Source organism: Solanum stenotomum, chromosome 2, assembly GCF_019186545.1.
Source record: "Solanum stenotomum isolate F172 chromosome 2, ASM1918654v1, whole genome shotgun sequence".
Classification (NCBI taxonomy): domain Eukaryota; kingdom Viridiplantae; phylum Streptophyta; class Magnoliopsida; order Solanales; family Solanaceae; genus Solanum; species Solanum stenotomum.
In genome coordinates, this window is record NC_064283.1 from 56032249 (window position 1) to 56055216 (window position 22968).

The following is a 22968-nucleotide window of genomic DNA, read 5'->3' on the forward strand; positions in this document are numbered from 1 at the left end:
TGGTCCCTAGGTGTTTTTTATGCAATTTGACAAGTGAAACTAACAGCCACCTCTTCTTGCACTGTAATTACACTGCTCAAATCTGGAATTTGTTCCTTAGCATCTCAAATCTGAATTGGACAATGCCAGAACGTACATCAAACGTGTTGAAGAGCTGGGTAAGGAGAGGGGGTACCAAGAGCCAGAAGAGATGGTGGAGGTTAATACCATCATGTATATGGTGGTCAATCTGGAAGGAAAGGAACAGTAGATGTTTTGACAATAGATCCTATTCCATACACAAGGTCAAATGGAATTGTATAGTATCTCTACTTTTTTGGTGTAAACAGTTGTGTATGGTAGATACAGATCAGATTGTAGATTTGATAGGAAGTTTGTAATTGACACTTTTTGGTGGTGGCCAGCATGCCCTTAATGCTGAAGAATACAACCTTACCAGTTTCAAAAAAAAAAAATAGTGTTGTCTTTAAGGAGGTGAATAACAGGAGCCTTCTAGTACTTGTCTTTTCGGGAAAAGATTGGTAATTTAATGTAGCAGACCAGTGTTGGTGACTTCTCTGCATTACTTTAAAAAAAATTGCTTTATGTTCGTCGTTATCCCTTTACTGTGAGGGTGAAATGACTTAAATGCTGTTCTAAAACTTTTAGTTTAGGTACTTATAGATTGCTGCCTTTTTTTATTTAATGAATGGGAAGCATTACTTGCCCTGTCTCTCTCACACTACTTATCAGAATCAATATCTAGGACCTTACTTGTAGAGACAGGTTTCCGCGTTCATCTTATGCTGACCAATGGTATTGTTGCTGATCATTCTCTCCAGCAGAAATCCATAGTTCATAAGGCTATATATGCACTTCAATCTACCACTCTTTCTTCAAACATTATCAATGCAGTTTCGTTTTGTCTGAGTATTGTTATTGTATTGATGTTTTCCAGCTGCCGCGGATGTCCCAGAAGGATGCAATTGCTCGGTACTATGGACTTGAGAAGGGACAGGTGGTGAAGGTCACATACAGCAGTGAAATCATCGAGACACATGTTACTTATCGCTGTGTCTGGTGATGCAACTATGTAAATGTATCCTATGTAGAAGTGTTGTTCTGTCGTACGATTGAATGAGTCTGCAGCAAGCAGCCTAGCTAACTTACCATATCTTGGTTCTGTTAACAACAGGCAATTTAAACTTTTTCCTGAACTCCCTCTTCCTCAACCCCTGGGGTTCCTCCCTTCTCAACCTTAGTTCAAATGAAGAGCTTGTAGGTAATATTTTAGTATATTGTTGCTGCCAGCCAAGATTGTCTTTACTTACTATTAAATTTTTAAAAATCGATCATTTTTAATTAATAAAAGAAAAGATTGAACAAACAAGTTGAGAAGCCAGATTTTTTTTCATTAGGAGGATTCGAAGATATAAAGAAATAAATACACGAAGTAATTGATTAAGGTAATTCAACATCTGACCATACAACTATTAGTGCTTGATTTCATTTTATTATCAATACAAATTTCCAATTTTGCCAATCCTCAAGTAAATTGGGTAAGTCACTTTTTTCTCACTCTTTCCATCTTCATTCCAAGCGCTTGTGAATTTGTCAACAAAATCTTCACTTGACAACTCAACATCCTTTTCTTTTGCAGTTTGATAAGCTGACCATGACTTTAAGTATGTAAAATAAGAATCCAAGTCCATAACTTTCTCAATCTTGAACTCAAATGGTCCATTATGATCACAACCATCTACAGCCTCAAATGGAAAATCAATAGTTTTGTACTTTTCATCCACCACTTTTCTTGGAGATTCCCAATAAGGTCCAGAAACTATGTCAAATTTCTCAAAAATTGTATCCACTGAGTTGTTAACTTGTGGCATAGTGTAACACCATGCTGCTATTACTCCATTTGGTTTCTTGAGTAGCCATTTTACTTGTGGATAGAAAGTTGGAAGATCAAACTAATGCATTGCTTGTGCACTTGTGACCAAATCTACACTTGACTCTGCTCCTATTTTGCTTTCGATTTCGGACATTGACATTTTGGCAGAGGTATGTATATATCCTTAAGATTCCGTTTATGGCTATTATATAATATTAGAACATCGTTATCAAAGAGAAAGTAGGAGAGTGCTGGGCACGATCTCGAAGCATGGTAAGATGTTATCATTTTCAATGATACCATTAGCACTTCTTCAGCAAAAATCAACAGGCTAGGTTTGGAACAACATTCGGAACCTTAGCTGCAAATTCAAGCTGCTTTGGACTTGTGTCTGTGGCTATAACATTCTTGTAGTACTTAGCTAACTGAGGAAAATAACAATTTGAGAGCATTTAGGACAAGAAAAAAAGTAGTTTGGTAGAGAAAAGGATACATATTCTTTTTACTCTTTGTTAAGTACTCCCACTATTTCAATTATGTACCTGACTTTGTTGTCACACACTTTAATAAAGAAAGAAAAAAGACTTTTGGTACTTGTGGTGTTAAACTTATCGCGACATATATGTGGCTATAATGCCATGAAGGATGACGTTAAAAAAATAAAGTATATCCAAATATAGAAAGGTGACGTTCTATCTCTTAAAAACTAATAAGAAAATACTGTCACAAAAACTGGACGAAAAGCAGCATACATTGCGATGTTTGACCATTTTCCAATAGAACATATATAGTAATAACTCGGATAAGCAAATGACAAAAAGTTTTAATTGTGCCACAATAACACACGAAGAAGTCAATGAGATTGAGCCATATGAGAGGAGAAAGAGAGACTTACAGATTTAGCAGCCTGGCCACTACCAGTGCCAACATCCCAAGCAAGATCATGACAAGGTGTCTTTGGAGTTATGAAATTGAACAATTCTTCAGGGTAACTTGGACTAACCTTTGAGTACATTAGTGCTTGCTTAATGTACAATTCTGTCATTCGTTTTTAGTCTCTCTTTTTTTAAACTCTCTGATATGATGAAGATTTGACATTATTGTTCCCTTTTATATATGCTGAGCATGTGGGAAGGACAAAAATTAAAGAACTCCCATGTTGTTGTATATTGCTCTTTGCATTTGATTAGTGGACTGGAGTACTATTGTACCAACCCAAACACTTAATACTTAATTTGGACTAAATTATTCAATTTTATGTTTGAAAACTTTGTACAAGTCATATTGATCATTTAAGACTTGTTTGGGTGGTTTTGATTGAGAAAAACTAGATTTGGAAACTTTATTTGTTGCTTGTAAAGTGAGATTTTTCTATTAAAAATGTTATTCTTCTTTGTTCATTTAGAAATTCTAGAATGAAATCAAATTAAAGATCTATCATTTTGCATGCTAGTGGAAGATTGAATCCGGCATTTTGTGTAACAAGAAGGTACCTGTCAAGAACTCCTAGGTTCATAAAATGCAACTGGCGAAAATTGAGGATGTTGAGATGGATGTATGGATATTCTTGGAGCGATAGGATAAAGGAATCAAGATATTCGATACAAAGTAGGAGTGACCTTTGTGGTGGATAAGACGAGGGAAGGGAGACTGAGATGATTTAAGCATGTGAAGAGGAGATGAGTGGATGCCGTTGTGTGCAGGTGTGAGAGGTTGGATATGGTAGGATTGAGGAGAGGCAGAGATAAGCGGAAGAAGTATTGAAGAGAAGTGATTAGACATGATATGACACATCAACAACTTTCCAAGAATATGACCTTAGATATGAGAATATGGAGGTCGCGGATAAGGGTAGAAGGTTAGTAGGTAGTTAAGAGCTGTCTTATTACTAGCCTACTCATATATTTGGCTTAGTGGTAGTATAAATCATCGTGGTGATCGTAGTATTAGCCTATTTATGTAGTCTTTGACTTTTGATATTTGATATCACCTATTGATCATGTGTTTAGATAATCACACCCTTGTTGTTGTTGTTATGGTTCCTTCATATATGTTCCGTACTGCTTTGCTATTAGTTGTCATGCTTCTCTCCACTACCATTTTTTTAAATTACTGTTTTAATTTGCTTCCGCCGAGGATCTTTTGGAAACAACATCTCTACCTCATAAATATAGTAGTAATTAAGGTCTACATACACTCTAACTTCCCCACTGCCCAGACCCCACTTTCTAGGACTAGATATGATGTTGTTGAATGATGCATGCAAGGTGAAGAGTAGTTATTTTTGCAAATGCATTGTGCAAGTAGATGTATTAATTTGTACTAAGATGCTTTATTATTAGAAGATACATAACAACCAAGAGAAAATACAAAATAAATGGATGACCAAGTGCACATAACTAATTGTATTGATTACACTTACAATCCAAATTTCCAACTTTTCCAATCCTCAAGTAAATTGGATAAGTCACTTTTTTCTCACTCTTTCCATCTTCATACTAAGATGATTTATTATTAAAAGATACATAACAACCAAGAGAGAATACAAAATAAATGGATGACCAAGTGCACATAACTAATTGTATTGATTACACTTTCAATCCAAATTTCCAACTTTTCCAATCCTCAAGTAAATTGGATAAGTCACTTTTTTCTCACTCTTTCCATCTTCATTCCAAGCACTTGTGAATTTTTCAACAACATCTTCACTTAGCAACTCAACACCCTTTTCTTTTGCAGTTTGATAAGCTGACCATGACTTCAAGTATGTAAAATAAGAATCCAAGTCCATAACTTTCTCAATCTTGAACTCAAATGGTCCATTATGATCACAACCATCTATAGCCTCAAATGGAAAATCAATTGTTTTGTACTTTTCATCAACCAATTTTCTTGGTGATTCCCAATAAGGTCCAGTATCACTAGTGTAAAATTTATCAAATATTGCATCTACTGAGCAGTTTATTTCAGGTGTAGTGTAACACCATGCTGCTATTACTCCATTTGGTTTCTTGAGTAACCATTTAACATGTTCATAAAAAGTTGGAAGATCAAACCAATGCATTGCTTGAGCAATTGTTACCAAATCTACACTTGACTCTGCTCCTATTTTGGTTTCAATTTCGGATTTTGACATCTTAGGAGAGGTACATATGTATCGAACATTCGGAACCTTTGCTGCAAATTCAAGCTGCTTTGGACTTGTGTCTGTAGCTATCACATTCTTGTAAAGCTTAGCCAACTGAGGAAAACAATATTTTTGGAGCAAGTTAGGACAACTAAGTGATGAATGTTATTGAACACTTACTTAAGTACTTCCTCTGTTTCAATTTATGTAGCGGAGTTTGACACGTAAATGAAATTTATGTTATGATGGCCTAAAATGAACAGAAGTTCTAAATATAGAAAGGTGACGTTCTATTTAGAACAGACTAAATAGAAAAATCATGTCATGGAACAGGGTGCTAAATTTCTTGTTTTTCCAGATGGACTATTTTGGAAAAAGAGAAAAACATTATGTCACTATCTAAAGAAACAGAGCACTTTACTGTTACTGTTTCCTATGAAACTATATATTATACCCACTTCGTTTCAAAATGAATGATCTAAATTTCCTTTTTAATAATACTTTAATTTTAGTTTTTCACGTGACATGTTTAAGACTATAAGATTAAAGCACATTTTGATACATTTAATATAATTTTTTAAATTCTGTACCAAATCAAACTAAGTCATTCTTTTTAAAAGAAAAAAAATACTCATAATTCTAGCCCATGAAAGATCCGTCAATTGAACACTCTTTCGCCTGAAAATTACATTGTACATATATATCTTCAGGGTAGAGTTAGAATATTCACCGATAAGAGAATAAACATGTAGCATAGTTAATACAAATTTTCTTTTTTTATCTAGTAATTTTTTTATTTTAACCCTCCCTGAATAAGGTAGGTTAGATATTACTTTTTGTAGTTAAAAAAAATACCCTTAACGAAACTTTTGAGAAATAGAGACTTACAGATTGAGCAGCCTGGCCACTACCAGTACCAACATCCCAGACAAGATCATGAGAAGGTGTTTTAGAAGCAATGAAATTGAACAATTCTTGAGGGTAACTTGGCCTACCCTTTGAGTATTGTTGTGCTTGCTTAATGAACAAATTTGCCATTCTTTTTTTAGTTAATGATGAACAACATTTATTTTAAATCATTGATCCCTTTAATATATGCTTAGATCAAGTAGAAAGAAGAAGAAAATTAGCATTTTGCTTGGTGTTGCGTGTTGCTTTTTGCCTTTCATCGGTGGCTTTGACAAAAACACCCATATTCTATATTGATTTGACTAATTCAGATTAGTATAAAACCTATTAAAAGCTAAAAATATTTTATATTAATAATATTAATTTTTTTAATTTTATAAGCGTATTAAATTAAAGGGAAGAATGCTTATACCAAAGGGATTGAATTTTATTCAAAGGTGTGTGCTATTTGGATTGAATCGAAAAATCAAATTCAATATTAATTTAGATTGGGTTTTTTTTTTTTTTGGTTTAATTTTAGATTTTATAATTTATGTTGTTCGGTTTGGTTATGGATAATATATACATAAAATATTTAGATTTAGAATTAAATTGGAGTTAATCATTTTTTTCATTTTTAGGTTATTGATTTTCATTATGATTTATTTTATAGTTATGTTTCAACATCTATAATTAATATATTTTTAGATATTGTATTTTAAATTTTACTTCTGATTTATACATTAAAAAGTATATTTAAGAGGTCCAAACTTATTTATTAATTATTGATGTAATCGAATGAAAAAAATCAAATTAAAAAAGGAAAAATCAAAATCAAATTAAAGTTATTTTAATTCGAATTAAATTATAGCTTTATATATATATATATAAACCAAACGCTTCATACCAAAGAGATCAATTTTTTTTTTTTTAAAAAAAGAAAATAATAAACAAACAAAGAAGACAAACGAGTAAATGCCTTGGGGACATGAAAGGGGGTAAAAGACGAATCTGGTTACGTCATACATGAAGTATTTATTACACTCTCCGTCCACTATTATTTGTTATATTGAACTTTTTGAAAGTCAAATTGATTTATTTTCAAAGTTAATTAAGATTACATTAATTCAACATTTTTAAACAAAAAAATTAGATCTTCAAAAACTATATGAAAATACTATAAATTACAATTTTTGCATATCAATATGATGAAAAAATACATCATAAAATGTTAGTCAAATTTTTTATTGTTTGATTCTAAAAAAGGAAATCATGACAAATTAAAGTAGATGGATGTAGTAATACAGAGAATAATCAATTTCTTTATTAGGAAACTTTCAAAAACGACAACTTTTATGCATTCTATAGCTATAGTTTGCTTAATTATGAATAATAATAAAAAGAGGTCAGCGAGATCTTAATTGAGAGAAAGATGAAAGAATGTATTTTTCACGAATTTTAGAGAAAAAATATAAATTGATTTATATCAAATTAATAAATAAGTATTAAGAAGGAAAAAGCGAGTGAGATCGAGAGAGGAGAGAGGATTGTATTTTATATTTATTTTGTATTTTATATTTATTTTACGTTATATTTTTTTATGTATTTTGTGTCAAATTGTATTCGAAATATAACTGTATTCATTAGATACAAATATAATTAAAATGAAAATACAAGTTCTCAATGAATTTCTTCTTATCGAAATGAGAGAGAAAAAAACATAAAAAGACGGTACATAGAGAAAGAAGAGAGGGGTTTACTATATTGTTTTTTAAAAAAATATTTTTAAACTATAGTTATTTTTCATACATAAATTGCTAATTTTAACAAGTTCCATATTTTTTCTTTCTTTTTATTTGCTTTGCTTTATATCCAACTATTTTACTATCACATTTTTGCTATGATGTTGCTTTGAAAAACTTCGTATTGAAAACAGACTCTCTAAATTGAATATTTAAATATTGTTATCTAGTTTAAAAGCTAAAATTATAATTCAGTCTAAAAGTCTTAATTTTGTTGGATTCAAAATCAATTAGGACGTCATACGAAAGTTTACAATTGCAAATCATATATCGATAAATTAGACGACATATAAAATTATACGGTAAACTATACTAAAAGACATAATATTATTATATGATATGAATATGACCAATTGACCTACATAATTTAAAAAAAAAAACTAATTAAAAGCATAGCCATAAACAAAATTGTGTAAACAACATGTCTTCAATTTATAGAGTTTCAAATTTTTTCTCTAAGAAAAGAATAAACCAAATATGAAGAGGAAAAATTTGCAGTAATATTTTGACTTTCCTTAAAAAAAAAAACTTAAAATATGGTTAAAAAAATCAAAGCAAAACCCTAACAAACCTAGTTATCAATTTTATTATTGAGTCGTCTTCACCTCCTCCTCCTCCTCGATTAATGTGTTATAGTTGAGAAGTTTTTCAATGAAATCAACATGTGTCATCAACATTCTTCGACAACAATATCGAACCAAACCTAACCGATCAAGTGCTTCGCCTTCTTCGTAGCCAGCTTGGAGAATTTCAAGATATTCGTCCCACTTGTATCCGATCACCTTCCCGCAAGTGAAGCATCGAACTGGGACTATCATATTCCTAATTAGTGTCAATAAACAAACAATTAGAGTGTTAATTTAATTATGATCTTAATTAATTTTGAATGAAAGAATTAGTCCTTAGAGCGATATGTTTCAATCCTTAATTTGGAGGCAAGTTATGTGTATATGTAGGATTACCGGAATAAGCTAACCAAATCATAAAAGAATTAGGAAAACGTAAATAACTCAAACTCAAATATAATAATTTAAAGTTGGACTAGAAATCCTAAGTTGTTTAGGATTTATTAGGTATTTATTTAATTAATGTCTATTTAGGACCTAGTTAATATTGAAGGTGTCTTCTTACATATTTTCTTGTAGTGAAATTAAAAAGCTTTTATATTTATGAATAAAATATTTACCTCCAAGAAAACAATTGGTTTTTATGTGATTAATAATAGGACAAATTACTTAACTACACTCCTTTACTTACCTTAATATCCATTTATCCCTACTTATTTCAAAAATTTCAAAAATCTCTTATTTTACCTATGTATCCCGCATGTATCCCATGCACAATGCTATGTATCCCGCTATGTGGAATGTATCAAACGCTATGTATCTCGTGCACAACGCTATGTATCTCGCATGTATCCCGTGCACAACGCTATGTATCCCGCTATGTGGAATGTATCAAACCTAATGTATTCCATGCACAACGCTATGTATCCCGCTATGTGGAATGTATCAAACCTAATGTATCCCGTGCACAACGCTATGTATCCCGCAAACATTATTTTTAAGGGATTTTTGGTAAATAAAAAACTAGAAGGGATAAGATGTTATTTAGTACTTATAATATGTGGTTCCTATAATTTATACTTAATAATATATTATTATTTTTAAGAAAAAGAGAGATGTCAACTTTCTACTTTTACATTGAAAAGAAAAATAATCCACGTATAAGGTATCTTGGAGCCCAACAAAAGAAAATTTTGTGAGCCCACCAAACATTTGAGTAGGCCTTCTTGGAGCGCACAGCACTGGGCATTAGGGGTGAACAAGTCAAATTGTAAAGTCAAATCGAATCAACGAATTAAATTAAATAAAAAAAAATTAATTTATGGTTTGATATGGTTGGTTTGCCGTTGAAAAAAAACCGACCACTCTTGGTTTGATATTAAAAGAAAAAAGTTAAATCGAGGCAAACCAAACCGACATAATATATATATAATTTTATTTATAGATAAAAAAATATTATTTATAATATACTTTGTTAATATATTTTTAGTTAGTTTATAGTTTTAAATGTTTAGATATATTATTTCAAATTTGGGCTCGTAAAATTTTGTAAATATTTTATTTTGTATTAAAACCGAAAGTTACAATTAAATTGTTATAGTTTTTCAAATTTGGAGTTAACAGTTTACTTTGTAAATATTTTCTTTTGTATTCAGTTTGACTATAACCTTTAATCTTATTAATTTAACATAATAAACATTGATATTTCAATAAAAGTATTTTGTACTCATATGAATTTTACGGTCTTTTCGAAGATTTCTATTGATTTAACATTTTAAAAGTTCAGCTTATCACACAGGTAAGTGAAAATATATTTGATCTTTTTTTCAAACACTGTATAGTTGTAAAATCCTGAAAAAACCGAAAATTGAAGAAATTTCGAAAGAACCGACTAAAGCCGAAATCAGAAAAACCTGACTTTATGTAGTTTGATTTGGTTTTTAGATTTAATAAACTGATATAGTTGATTTAGTTTTTTTTTTTAATGAAAAAACAAATCAAACCGACTTATGTATACCCCTACTTGGCATAAATCTCTCAAGACTTGACCTCACCACATAAATTCTCATGGTGTTTTGTGATGGCTAGCTCGTTCAAAAAGAACCTTTCAAAACACGAATTATTATAATCAGAGGCGAAATCAAGATTTAAAAACTGTTAGGGGTATCACTATCTTAACATAGGCACCAACTAAACTTCCAATGATGACTAGGGAATAGTATCAAGTCGGATTGATCACTAGTCATGCAAGCAATGGCGAAAAGATAACCAACCATATACTATAGATAAAATATGAGTTCTAAGCTAATATTTTGACTTAAACTTTATTGAAACAGTTGAGAGTGAGTATTTGATATCTTCAACTAAATCCTCTACACTCCAGAGTCCAGAGCAACTTCAGCAGAGAAATCCAAAACTCATTTGAGGTCAAATTGCTAAAATGCTCGAATCTCTTCATGCTACTGTTGAATAGTTTTGAGGAAAAAACAAGAGTTGCTGCTAATAATGCAGAAGATGTTGTTGAGCTCAAGATTGGTGAAACAATCAAAGGTTCAAGCTGGAAAGTTGGAATAGCACGTATAGTTTTACGCAACAATTTGCTAACAGTTGTTGAAAAGATCGAAACAACAAATAAAGATCTAAGCACAAGTACTCATGCTGCTGATGATGATGATCAAATGTGAGGGATGGAGCAAGTATAAAAACAGTGAAAAGAAATGCTTATAAAGCAAATAACTTGAGCAAAAGACTGATGTATTAATATAGGCTATGTAAAATTGGGCAAGATTCCGAATAACTCGCATTCATTCTTTGTCCTGTAACAAATTGTTGATCATATTTACTAAAGGAACAGTTCCCTTTGTCATTATCTCTAATCTACAAGTATTTGAAGCATGAGAGAATAGAGACAGCCCAAAAACTATGAGTTCAGGTAGAAACAATCGAGACGATAAGAAGCCATGCCAATAACGAGGTTCTAAGTCGAAAAATGCATCAAAGAACCTTCTTGTAGCAGGTAAATCAAGCTTCAGAAGAATATCCATACCGAAGCAGAAGAACTCTCTTTGACGTCTCCTCTCTATAGGCCACAAATCTTTCCAAACACCTGTGGATAATTCATTACCCGAATGACTTCTTTCAGAACCGAGGTATTGAATTATGGCATTGGCAACAACAGGAGCTGCAGCTAGTGTCCTTGCCACCATATAACCGGTGGACGGATGAACCATACCAGCTGTACCACCGATTCCAATGACTCTCTGAGGTAATACTGGAAGTGGACCACCCATTGGTATTAGACAATGTTCATCTTCTTCAATGCTCTTCACTTTTATCCCCAAGTGGTTTAAACGAGCCACCATTCGTTCTTGAATATCTTCTATACGCAATCCAGGACGAGCTACGAGTGAGGTTTCTTCAAGAAATATCCTGTTGGATGAAAATGGCATGGCATAAAGAAAAGTTGGTATTCTACTATTTCTCTCCTTGAGATCAGCATCGTTCTTCAAATGAGAATCTCGCCAATCCATGAAAACCATCTTGTTTACATCAAAGGGATGCTCTTCCACTTCAGCCAAAATGCCATAAGCAACTTGATACCCAGGGTTATAAGGCTTATCATACTGAACAAGAGATCTAGAGAAGCCAGTTGCATCGAGCACCACTGTTGCCTGAATAGTAATACCATCATTGCATATCAACATGGATTTCGATTCCTCATGAATCACCTTTATAACTTTGGCTTGGTGGAATTTAACACCATTCATTATGCATTTCTGCATCATTTTCGATTTCAGCTGTTTTCGGTTAACCCTTCCATAAGGTCTATTGAGATCTTTAGTCGTATTATCATCAATGTACACAGCTGCACCGGACCAGGTAGCATCTAGACAATCTAACAAGTCCATAGCCTCAAATTCATCCACCCAAACACCATAGTTATTAGGCCATATCAATTTAGGATTTGGATCAATTGAACAAACAGAGAGTCCTGCTTCAGAAACTTGCTGTGCAACAGCAAGCCCTGCAGGGCCACCACCAACCACAGCAAGATCCACAACAACCCCTTTTGAAGGATCATACATAGGAAGCTCAAAATCAAGATTTTCCTTTTTGGTCTCAGGTACAAGCTCTAAAAGAGCACTACTACTAGCCTTAACACAAACACTTCTACCCAAAGTTTCACAAAACTTCCTAGAACCAAATCTCTGAGGCTTCACAGAGTTAAAGGTACTAGCTTTAACAGCAAAACCATGAAGTGGGTTCAGAAATTCAAGGTTATTTGGTGTTTTCAACAAAGTATCCATCTTTTTCCAACAGGGTAATGATTTATCTCAAGAAAACTGCAAATGGGGTCCTATAATCTTGAATTTCAAGCTGGATTCAAGAAAGTTCCCCAATCTTCAACACAAATGAAGCAGAACATGTAAAAGAATCAAGCTTTAAACAGTTTAAAGAATTACAGAAACTAATAGAGAACTAAGAATGAAAAGGGTATAGATATATACTAAGTATTTCTATATCTGAAAAGGAAAAAGAGTTGATTGCTCACCATGTAAACAGCAAGTGAAGAGAGAACAGTTTCCATTTTCTTGTTTGTTGCATATTACTTGTGGTGTACAGTAGACTCTTCTTTGAGCACCTCAATATGTGGTAGACTCTTCTTTGAGCACCTCAATATGTGGTCATAACACCACCATTGAAATTCTGACACATGTCTACTCTCATTTTAGCCCAAAAAAAAAAAAAGTGATATTTAAAGATAAAAATGGAAAGGACAATTATTTTGGTCCAAGGTATTTCTCTTTGCAAAAAGAGTGTACCAATTATAAAAAAAGATTTTTTTTTTATATTAAATTAAAATCATACAAATAAATTACTAAAATAGATGAACTACTAGTGTTAGACGATTTTATACTTTATTTTGATGAATACAATATTTAGATAGACTATATCGTTATTCATCATTATATATTTTACACATCAACAACTTAAAAAATAAATAAACTTCAAAAAAATAAAATATATGAGATAAAACTATCATAAAAAAGTTAAATAAATATGAGAAAACATAAAAGAAGAGGGTAACCATACAATTAGTATAACATAAAATCAGACTTTTCCTCACTACAACAACATAAAATTTAACAATGATACCATATCAATAACATAAAGTTTAAAAAGAATAAAATATAAAAAAATCGTTTTCTATAGAGCTCACCTAACATCATAGTTAAAATTAGTGTAAGTCGATACACTTACTTTTGTGTGTGTGGTGATAAACATGGGAAGCTCAAGTACCAGCAGTAAAGACGATTTCTCAGTGTTGGTGCTGGCATCGGATCTTGGTATTGATGCCCGACCCTTTTTGACCCATCAAGAACCTGAAGACAGCTGGTATGATTGCACTTCTGACTCTCCTCCTTCTGAGGAACAAGATTTTGCTCATCTTGATTCACTGCAGTTCTTACGCCTTGAATCTGGATCTGACAAATTGGGTAATCGGATCTTTCGTATTGTTGGAAAATACTTTCCGGGTAATTTCTCAAAACCCCATATCAGTTATCTTAAGTTTACTTAAATATTACTGACCAATTTTGGCAATTAGTAATATATTCTGTTTCAAGATTATTGTTTTCTGTTTGTTCAGTTTTATGAGCAATTTACTAATTTAAAGTAGGATGTTAAGAATTTGTAATAGTTGAGTAGTGGCTGCATAAAATTAAGTATGTTGTGTAATAGTTGTGTATGTGTGTTTTAGCTTCTGTAGAGCTACAATGGTGTACCTGTATTGGTTGGTGTGTGAATATGTTCAATAGTTGTGTGAAAGCTTAAAAATTGAGTCTTTAGGTGATATGGTTATCTGGGCTTCACTTTGATGTTCTCTACTGGCTTTCTCAACTGTTGGTTCCTGTTTGAAATTTTCTGAGTTGTAATGAAATATTACTCTTTCTGTTTGTAATATTTGGGAAGTTTAAAAATTTATATGAAAGTTGGATGCTTTGCCCTTGGATTCCGAACCCCTTTGTTCGTTCTGGGATGGAGAATCATAGGTGGTTACTAAAGTGGGATGTAAAGAATATCAAATACATTGAGTAGTGGCTGCATGGAGTTCAGTTGGTGATTATCTACTTTTCCTTGTTTTTTTTTTTGGTTGTTGGTGTGTTTTAGCTTAAGTTCAGCTCAAATGGTGTACCTGCACTGGTTTGGTTATGTTCAATATTTGGTTAAAAGCTTTAAGATAGAGTCATTTGGTGATATGGTTATCTGGGATTCACTTTGATGGAGTCTTCTGACTATCTCAACTGTTGATTTCCGTTCTTGAAACTATCTTAGTTGTTGTTTTTTGTTGTAATGGAAACAAATACTAACCTGTTTGATTGGTAGTATTTCCCATGCATCTTATGTCACTGTTTTGGTCATGTTTTTCTGTGGCACTATTGCCGTGGAGCTTACTTTGAGACCTTGACCTTCAGCTGTGTCTAGTATCTGATAAACCTTCTCCTCAACATTGTTTGAGTTTACTATCTGTTTTGTTAGGTTTTTCTTTCTAAACAACTAAATAAGGCTGAATTAGTCAGTTATGATAGTCTTGATGGATGTAATCGAGTAAATGGATTACCATGATGTTTCTGCCTTTGCACTTGCCACCTTAAATGAAAGCTACTTTAGTGTTTGAGCTCTATTTTCCTACATTCCTTTATGTTTTGCATTTGTTCCAATGGCTATTTTGATGTATTGATGGAAGAATACACGATGTAAGCCTGTGATGTCAGCGCACATCCAAAGTATGTATTCACTTCAGCAGCCTATCAAACATTTGAATGAATATCAAGTCAATCAAGTGGTGTAACTCCTTTTGAAGTGCTCTTACTATTGCTTGAACAAATCGTAGATTCATAAGATGGGTCATCATAAAATTCAAGGATGACCTATCAAGTAAGGAAAATGGACTCGGAGCAAATCTTTTTAGGTTATCAGTTATATCGGTGACATTTACGCGGAGAGATACCATTTTAAGAATTAACTAGAATGCTTCTTGTTTGATTCTTATAGGCCTGTTTACCAGGTTATATTGCTTTAACTCTTCAAAATACCCGAAAATAGATTTCTATTGGATTTGCCTGCGTGAGTTCGTCATTGAGGTCATTTGTGATGCTACAATTGCTGCAAGGCAATAATGCTGCCTCCATTATTCTTCAATCATGTGAAAAACAGTAGATGCCTTGGCCTTTTCTTCTCCTCATTGGTTCCTATAGCCCTCTTGCTTCAACTCCATTACATTGATTTCAGCTGTTTATTTCTTCCACGCAAAAGAGTACTGATTATAGACATGAGATGATTGAATAAACAATAGTCTCAGACCATACAAAGTTGGACAAATACATATGCATGGATGGGAGACCTTTCCAAAGCGTGATGTTAACCCCTCTAAGCTAAGTCGTTTAGCTTTTTGTTATTCACTGTGATGACATCTCTGTCTTGCTTCTCGGGAGATTTCGAGAATACTTGGACAAAATATTCTTTTTTAGTTGATGCAAGTTTTGATATAATCATTGTGATTAACCTTGTAAAAGAAAACTCAAGTGATATTCCATTTCATATTTCTTTGATCCTGTTTCCCTTTCTATTTGTTGCTTGAAATATATATAAAACAACTATGTCAACAATAATACGCTGCTCTAGTTATAAGTGTGGAGCGGCTGAAAAAGTTTGTGAACTTATTCGTGGTTGTTGTTTCATTGTCTCAAGTGATATTCCATCTCATGTTTCCCTTTCTGTTTGTTGCTTGAAATATATATAAAACAACTATGTCAACAATAATACACAGCTCTAGTTATAAGTGCGGAGCGGCTGAAAAAGTTTGTGAACTTATTCGTGGTTGCTGTTGCATTGTCTCAAGTGATATTCCGTCTCATGTTTCTTGTTCCTGTTTCCCTTTCTGTTTGTTGCTTGAAATATATATAAAACAACTATGCCAACAATAATACGCAGCTCTAGTTATAAGTGCGGAGCGGCTGAAAAAGTTTGTGAACTTATTCGTGGTTGCTGTTTCATTGTCTCAAATGATATTCCATCTCATGTTTCTTTGTTCCTGTTTCCCTTTCTATTTGTTGCTTGAAAAATATATAAAACAACTATGTCAACAATATTTCGCAGCTCTAGTTATAAGTGCGGAGCGGCTGAAAAAGTATGTCTTTAACAAAATTTGCACGGAGCTGCCTGAGGGGCCATTCTGTATTGTCTACATGCATAGTACGGTTCAGAAGGAGGATAACAACCCTGGATTGACCATCTTGAGGTGGATCTACGAAGAGCTACCTTCTGACCATAAGGACAGGCTTCAGGCTGTATACTTTGTGCATCCTGGGCTCCGGTCAAGGCTTGTTCTTGCAACCCTAGGCAGATTTTTCCTGAGTGGAGGGTAAGTAGTTTCTTCGTTAGTTAAAACTCTGCACATGGTAATTGTAGACCTCACATTTCCCCCTTGCATGTTTAGTCGAGATTGCATGAATTTTAATTACATTTTTTGGTTGATTAGTCGAAACCATAATCATTTGTCTTTCCATTGGACATGTACGATAGACCATAGTACTTGCATCAATTTCCGATCAACTCATCTTGTAGCTAACCCCCGTAACATGTAAATATTTCCCAAATGCATTCAGGTACAATGATCTTGAAGCGTTTTTTGCTACTGTTATGTAGACGTTGCTTCTGGTTTCACTCTTCCTCTCTTTTAGCAGCATCTTCTTTCCTTCATTTGAGAGAAATGTGAAGGACATTTACTATACACTGTTTTCTTTTGGTGTAGCTTGTATTGGAAAGTAAAGTATGTTAGTCGACTGCAATACCTTTGGGACGACATAAAGAAAAGAGAGCTTGAGATCCCTGAATTTGTTCAAAAGCATGATGAGATTTTAGAGCACAGGCCACTGACTGATTATGGAATTGAACCAGATCCCCTCCACTTGTCGCAGATGCCACCGTCAGCCTACTCGATTGGTAGACATGACACCGGATGGGCATCTAGACAGTACATGTCTTAGAAAATCTGCTAGATTCTGTACAGCGTCGTAGCTTTTGTACCAACTCTTAGTGTTTTTCAGTTTAGTGATGTTTCTACAACTTATATGAACTTTGTCCTAAGCTTTCTTCTGCCCAACCTATGTATTACAATAAACTGGTATTCCATTAGTAATCTTTATCCTAAGAAACTGCTCAACTTCCTAAATTCTCCCTTTCTGTGTTTTCATTAAAGTTTGCAGGTCAATAATAGAAAGTGCCAGGTAAAACATTCATATGGCTTACTCTTTTGGTTCTTTAGTTAGTATTTCTACCAAGCTGATATTACTTGGCTGAGGTCTATCAGAAACAGTCTCTCTACCTTTCTTTCTCCTTTATGTAGATATGCCAATGTTACTAATTGAGTATCAACATCTAGTTATGTTTGTCAGTAAGAAGTTAACATAGGCGTTTTCTGAAGCACTTTCTATTTCTAGTTAGCGCCTTTTCATTTATTGCAACAATTCTAAAGAGAGAAAAAGAGAAGTATGTAAAGAAAGGAAAACAAGAACTGTATTATCTCAAGGATTGTTTACACAACAACAATTCTTCAGACCTCAAAAACATACAAAACAAATAGAAAGAAAAATAACACACCTTATTATTAATTAATTAATATACAGTGTGTCACATCACACATTATACTATAATTTAGTGAAAAACATAAGTATATAATACATCACTAGTTAAATACATCAACACCAAGTGAACTCATTATGGACTCCTTCATATAGGTCCAAATCCTAAATATTCAATCAAAAGCACACTTCACATACCCAACAGCAGCATAGTGCAAATAGGCTGCAAAAAAGCAAAACCAAATTTCTTGAGATCACCTTTATTTATCGTCGCATGTAACACAGTTATTTTCAAGATAACAGATCTCACATTTTTATGAATAAATACGCACAAATATCTTTTTGGATGACCTAATAGTACTAAAGATGTTTTATATAGTCAACGTATATTAAGTTATCAAACCGATATAGTGTAAAATAAAACATGTGATGAATATTAAGAAAACTTAATTACCATCCTTCAATGAAGCCCCTTTCTCCTTTTGGTTTACTTCTTGGGAAGCACTTCATCTTCTTGTTCTTCTTTTCAGTTGGTGGTGGTGTAGATTCTGTAGGATAACCTTTAAAACCAAAACACAACAAAATTAAGAAGTTACCATCAACGAAGAGTGATCAGTAGAACATCCTTAACTTATCGAAAAATTATACCATCTTTTTTTTTTTCATTTGATCATAGGTATTCAGAATCCACCTACACACGTAAGCTCTATTAAAGGGATTACGAGTTACATCCTCGTACTAATAACCCTATTAGGATTTTTTCCATTTTCAAAACTCGAACACAAAACCTAAAATTCACGGTAGAGGAAGATCGAACTTTATTCATCCCTCCATAATCTTTTAGTGTGTGTATATAAGATCAAATATCATAGACTACTTCTTAGATTTATTTATATTAAATATTGAACATGAATTTCTAAAAATACGTATATTAAATATTGAACATAAATTTTTGACTTCATTACCTGAAGGAGGTTGGTTTTGTTGATTTTGCATATTGAAATGAACAAAAGAAAAAAGAAAGAAGTATATGAAGAGTACTATATCCTATATGTCAAGTAAATAAAACTGATCAATGTATGTAAATATATGGAAAATACTATATGTTGAGAACTAGTTAGCAAATAGCACCTTTTATATATAGTTTTCAGATGGATGAAGATCAAAATTAAAGGAAATTAGAAGCCAACATATTCCATTTTTTAAAATTATTTTTTAGAAACTTTTTATTGGTGGCCCCACATGTTTTTATTTGTCAAAAAGAAATGAGATCATATGGATCAAGTCGGTTTGAAAGATGAGAATTTTTTGTCACCTTTATATCACTTGCTTTTCAATAGCAATTTCTTTTTCAATAATAATTATAATTATAATGTTTGAGTCAGTTTATTAGATATTAATTATTTTATATTTATATTTGTATTAGTAGATATTGTTTTGAAATTAAGTTATGTTTTTATCTCGATTAGAATTGAATTTCATTTTTTTATGATTTTAATTCGCTTCATTGGTCGATTGGACACACGCTTACACCAACAGGAGTTTTGTATTACTATCTCCAAATTTTTGTATAATTGATTTAGAAATTTCTTGTTCTACCTGCTTCCTATATATTGATGGTAGATTAAATTTAAATTTACGTTGAATTTTTTTTTATATTGAAGTAAAATATTTTCTAGCAAAGACAACTCCATATTTTGAGCTTAAATTCGAGATTTTTTATTAAAAATTAAAAAGTGTTTATCCTTTAACCTAACCTATGTGTTTTATATATTCTCTAGCCTTGTTCATTAAGTTATCCTCAAAGAGAGATAATAAATATTTTAAAATTAGTTAATAAAATGAAAGAGGTATACAAAGTGAAAATGATCTCGAAAATTGTTTTCAACTTTACATGTTTTGATTGCTTTTATAAAGGGAAAAGAATAATTGTGTTTATATATGAAAATTTAAGTGATATAAAAAGTAAAAAGAATATATTCTCAAAAATATATATGTTAAAACATCAAAAGATTCCAAAGGTAACACGGTTTTCCCTTTTTGCAAATCTTTTTTCTTTAATAACTACCTTTGCAACTTACATTTTCTCAAAGTTTATTTCAATTTTTAAGTTTGTATGTGTAGGAACACATTAATCTAAACTAATTAATCCTAATTTGATTAATCTCATATAAAAGTGCATGAAAAAAGTTTATAATTTTTGTTTAAAACTCCAGGATAACCCGCAATCTCTGCTACAACCTCTAACCTTCGAGTGAACACTGAGCACTTTGTGCGCACTGAGTAAACCTCCCTTTGTGTGACAGTCAGACAGGGAATGTAAACCGCACTAAGCAAGTTTATGTGACAGGCTCAAATCAGAAAAATATTGAGGGGATCGATCTCGGGTCCACAATTGCTTAACTAACAAGGAACTACTTAATTTGTTCCAAGTGAATGTTCGAATCTTCGGTTTGTACAATCATAATTTATTGGCAAGTCATTTTCATTGAAAATTGTGGTTGAAACACTTTGGATTTGTTTCCTTAATGAATAATTTTTCAAAAATGCATTTATTAATGGATTGTGACTTCTTATAGAATTAGTAGATGTGGAATATATTAGGAAAAAAAATCATTTTTCTTGAATTAGAATCGTTAGTGGGTTTAATATGCAATCTAATGAGTTGAGATGGTCTATATTCTCAAGTGTGAACTGATATCATCACATAATATACTGTATTCACACCTGATAAAAATGCATTATAGTTGCACATAGGTTATTTAATCTTAATTGAGATCGAGTTAAAACAGTATTTGATTTTAATTATATGTTTTTCAAGCAAAAGCTTAATTAATGTATGTATATGTATATGAAGATATCAACAATATGTGTGTTTAACTGGATCTAATGCATGTGCAAACCAATTGTATGATATATCAATTTTATGTGAAGGGTATGTTATATGTATGAGGAAAGTAACACTAATAATATATGTTGTATGTATATCATATATGATATATGTATGTCAAGTATTTGTTGAAAAGGCTCACTGCTATAAAACACATAGATACATGTAGCTTGTATATCTGCTTTATCATTTAAACTCATCGAGATAGATTATAAGACTTTTTCCCCTTCTTCCTTATCCGTAGCCCATAGGATAATTTTTTCTTATGACCTTCACTCTCCCTCCCCCCCATTTGAAAATAAAGAACCAAGTTTCTTTCTGATCCATTCATTTCAGCAATTAAGAAAAATCTAGAGTATTGCCCCGTCCTGTTAGAGGCCGAATGATCACGCCCCACAAACACCCAACCTTCCTTTTGCTCTTCATTCGCCCTACTCATATGCTTTCAAGTTTCATCTTCAATTGGCCTTGTTGGGCTTGGTGAGACAAAACCAGTTTCCATACTTACCGGATCAGTACGGGCCTGGGCCACTAAATAATGGGCCTAAATAATTGGTTCAATTTCCCAAGTTGGGCTGCCAATTCTCCCACCTAAGACCATTAAGACCCGGCGACCCGCAGGGGGCAGAATTAGAATAAAGGTACATGTTCGATCAAACTCAATAATTTTGATTTAAATTTATAGTTATCTTAAGAAATTAATTGATTATCTAGGAATTATTATTTTAAAATTTAGTAACTTGTAAAAATTATAATTTTAAATTTATAAATTCTGCCTTCGAAGATTCATCATCATAATTTATGAACAATCGTTGACAAATAAATTTTACTAATCTGACAAAACTTGTAAATAATTTAACAAAATCAAAAAATAAAGATTGTACCAAAGTTATGACTCACCGTCATAACTTGTGGATAATGAAATTTAGACAAATCTTATCAATTTTTTAAACAGCTCAACAAAATAAAAAAGAATGATCGATGATTACACAAAAATTATATTTCAGGACAATGATATAAAATTTGAACTTACATGGTTATTATGTAGTATTTCATAATATATCGTATTATCCGTATCGGGTGTTTTCATCAAACAAATACAATTTCCATTATTATGTGATTTAATGAAGTAAAATGAACTATAAATTTAAACACAAGGCATGCATGTATTGGCTTGGTGTAAATATCCGGTACGGGTAAGTTATATTCATTGTATTGTACTATATTGTTTTAATGAATACAATATTTGAATAAATTGTATCGTTTTTCATCGTTACATATATAATGTCACACATTCATAATTTGAGTGAGAAACCTACAAGATAAGTAGGATACGGTGTAGAACTATTATGAAAAGGTAGGATAATAGATAAAATATAATAATTGAATAATAAATAAAGATAAAATGAGATGAAAATTATATTTAAATAATGACGTGATCACACCAAATCAGTTGTTATATAAAATGAGTATGTTCATCGTTATCTAATGATGGATTACCATATGATACAATAAAATTTAAGTAATCATCAAAATAAACATTATATTTAAACTAACAATATAATACAATACAACGAGTAACAACCATCCGAACAAGATGTTAAGCTTCTAAAAACCTTATTTTTAAATCTTCAATGATATAATATCCCTACACCTATTAAATAATTTGATTTTCGTACTTCATATAAAATCACATAATTGAAAAAGATAAAGTAGCTAAGGGCCCGTTTGTTCATAGATAATTTTCACCTTCTTTGTTTTTTAATTAAATAATGTTTGGATATATAATGGAAACTCAACACTTAGAAAAGAACTAATTACAAAGGTAATATATAAAAAGTTAAATTAATGCTTTCTTGATTTAGAAAGGTGCACAACTAATATTTTTTATGTCCCCAATTACTTATCCAATTTTTCTTTTTTACTTGTCCATTTTGACAAATCAAGAAAGGACAATTCATTTTACCTATTATTCCATCAATTAATTAGTTTTGAAAAAGGTAGAACTTCTTGAAAATTTTAAATATTTAATTAATCCACTTCATAATTAATATGGGTAAAATGGTACACTCACTATATCAATCTTTGTTTTCTTAATAAGTGTGTCAATTCAAAAGTAGACAGCTAAATAGGGACAGAGGAAATATGAGATAATTAATTATTTTTAGTAAGATGATC

General features: G+C 32.0%; 5 protein-coding genes and 1 pseudogene across 5 annotated transcripts in view; 2 read left to right on the forward strand and 4 right to left on the reverse strand.

Moving 5' to 3' along the window:
- LOC125856725 (DNA-directed RNA polymerase V subunit 5A) overlaps positions 1-1275 on the forward strand; it is a 6460-nt gene extending 5185 nt beyond the window's left edge. Inside the window, exon 4 of the mRNA XM_049536347.1 lies at positions 938-1275. Within this exon, the coding sequence (XP_049392304.1) occupies positions 938-1063 (126 nt within the window). The 3' untranslated portion in view covers positions 1064-1275. The remainder of the gene's footprint in view (positions 1-937) is intronic.
- A 131-nt stretch (positions 1276-1406) lies between these two features.
- On the reverse strand, positions 1407-2927 carry LOC125856124 (uncharacterized; annotated as a pseudogene).
- A 1469-nt stretch (positions 2928-4396) lies between these two features.
- Positions 4397-6117, reverse strand: LOC125856720 (uncharacterized). Its single transcript, XM_049536343.1, has 2 exons — positions 5889-6117; positions 4397-5114 (listed from the first exon to the last, which is right to left on the reverse strand). Exons 1-2 carry the CDS (start codon positions 6036-6038, stop codon positions 4470-4472), a joined length of 795 nt encoding a protein of 264 aa, XP_049392300.1. The 5' UTR covers positions 6039-6117; the 3' UTR covers positions 4397-4469.
- Positions 6118-10993: 4876 nt separating this feature from the next.
- LOC125856701 (lycopene beta cyclase, chloroplastic) lies at positions 10994-12873 on the reverse strand. The gene has a single exon (XM_049536321.1). The coding sequence runs from the start codon at positions 12561-12563 to the stop codon at positions 11061-11063; it is 1503 nt and encodes a 500-aa protein (XP_049392278.1). The 5' UTR covers positions 12564-12873; the 3' UTR covers positions 10994-11060.
- Positions 12874-13497: 624 nt separating this feature from the next.
- LOC125856722 (uncharacterized) lies at positions 13498-17491 on the forward strand. Its single transcript, XM_049536345.1, has 3 exons — positions 13498-13793; positions 16417-16681; positions 17072-17491. Exons 1-3 carry the CDS (start codon positions 13541-13543, stop codon positions 17304-17306), a joined length of 753 nt encoding a protein of 250 aa, XP_049392302.1. The 5' UTR covers positions 13498-13540; the 3' UTR covers positions 17307-17491.
- A 322-nt stretch (positions 17492-17813) lies between these two features.
- On the reverse strand, positions 17814-19037 carry LOC125856742 (protein CYSTEINE-RICH TRANSMEMBRANE MODULE 13). The gene is made up of 3 exons (XM_049536368.1): positions 18866-19037; positions 18355-18460; positions 17814-18123 (listed from the first exon to the last, which is right to left on the reverse strand). Exons 1-3 carry the CDS (start codon positions 18894-18896, stop codon positions 18078-18080), a joined length of 183 nt encoding a protein of 60 aa, XP_049392325.1. The 5' UTR covers positions 18897-19037; the 3' UTR covers positions 17814-18077.
- Between the last annotated feature and the right edge of the window lie 3931 nt (positions 19038-22968).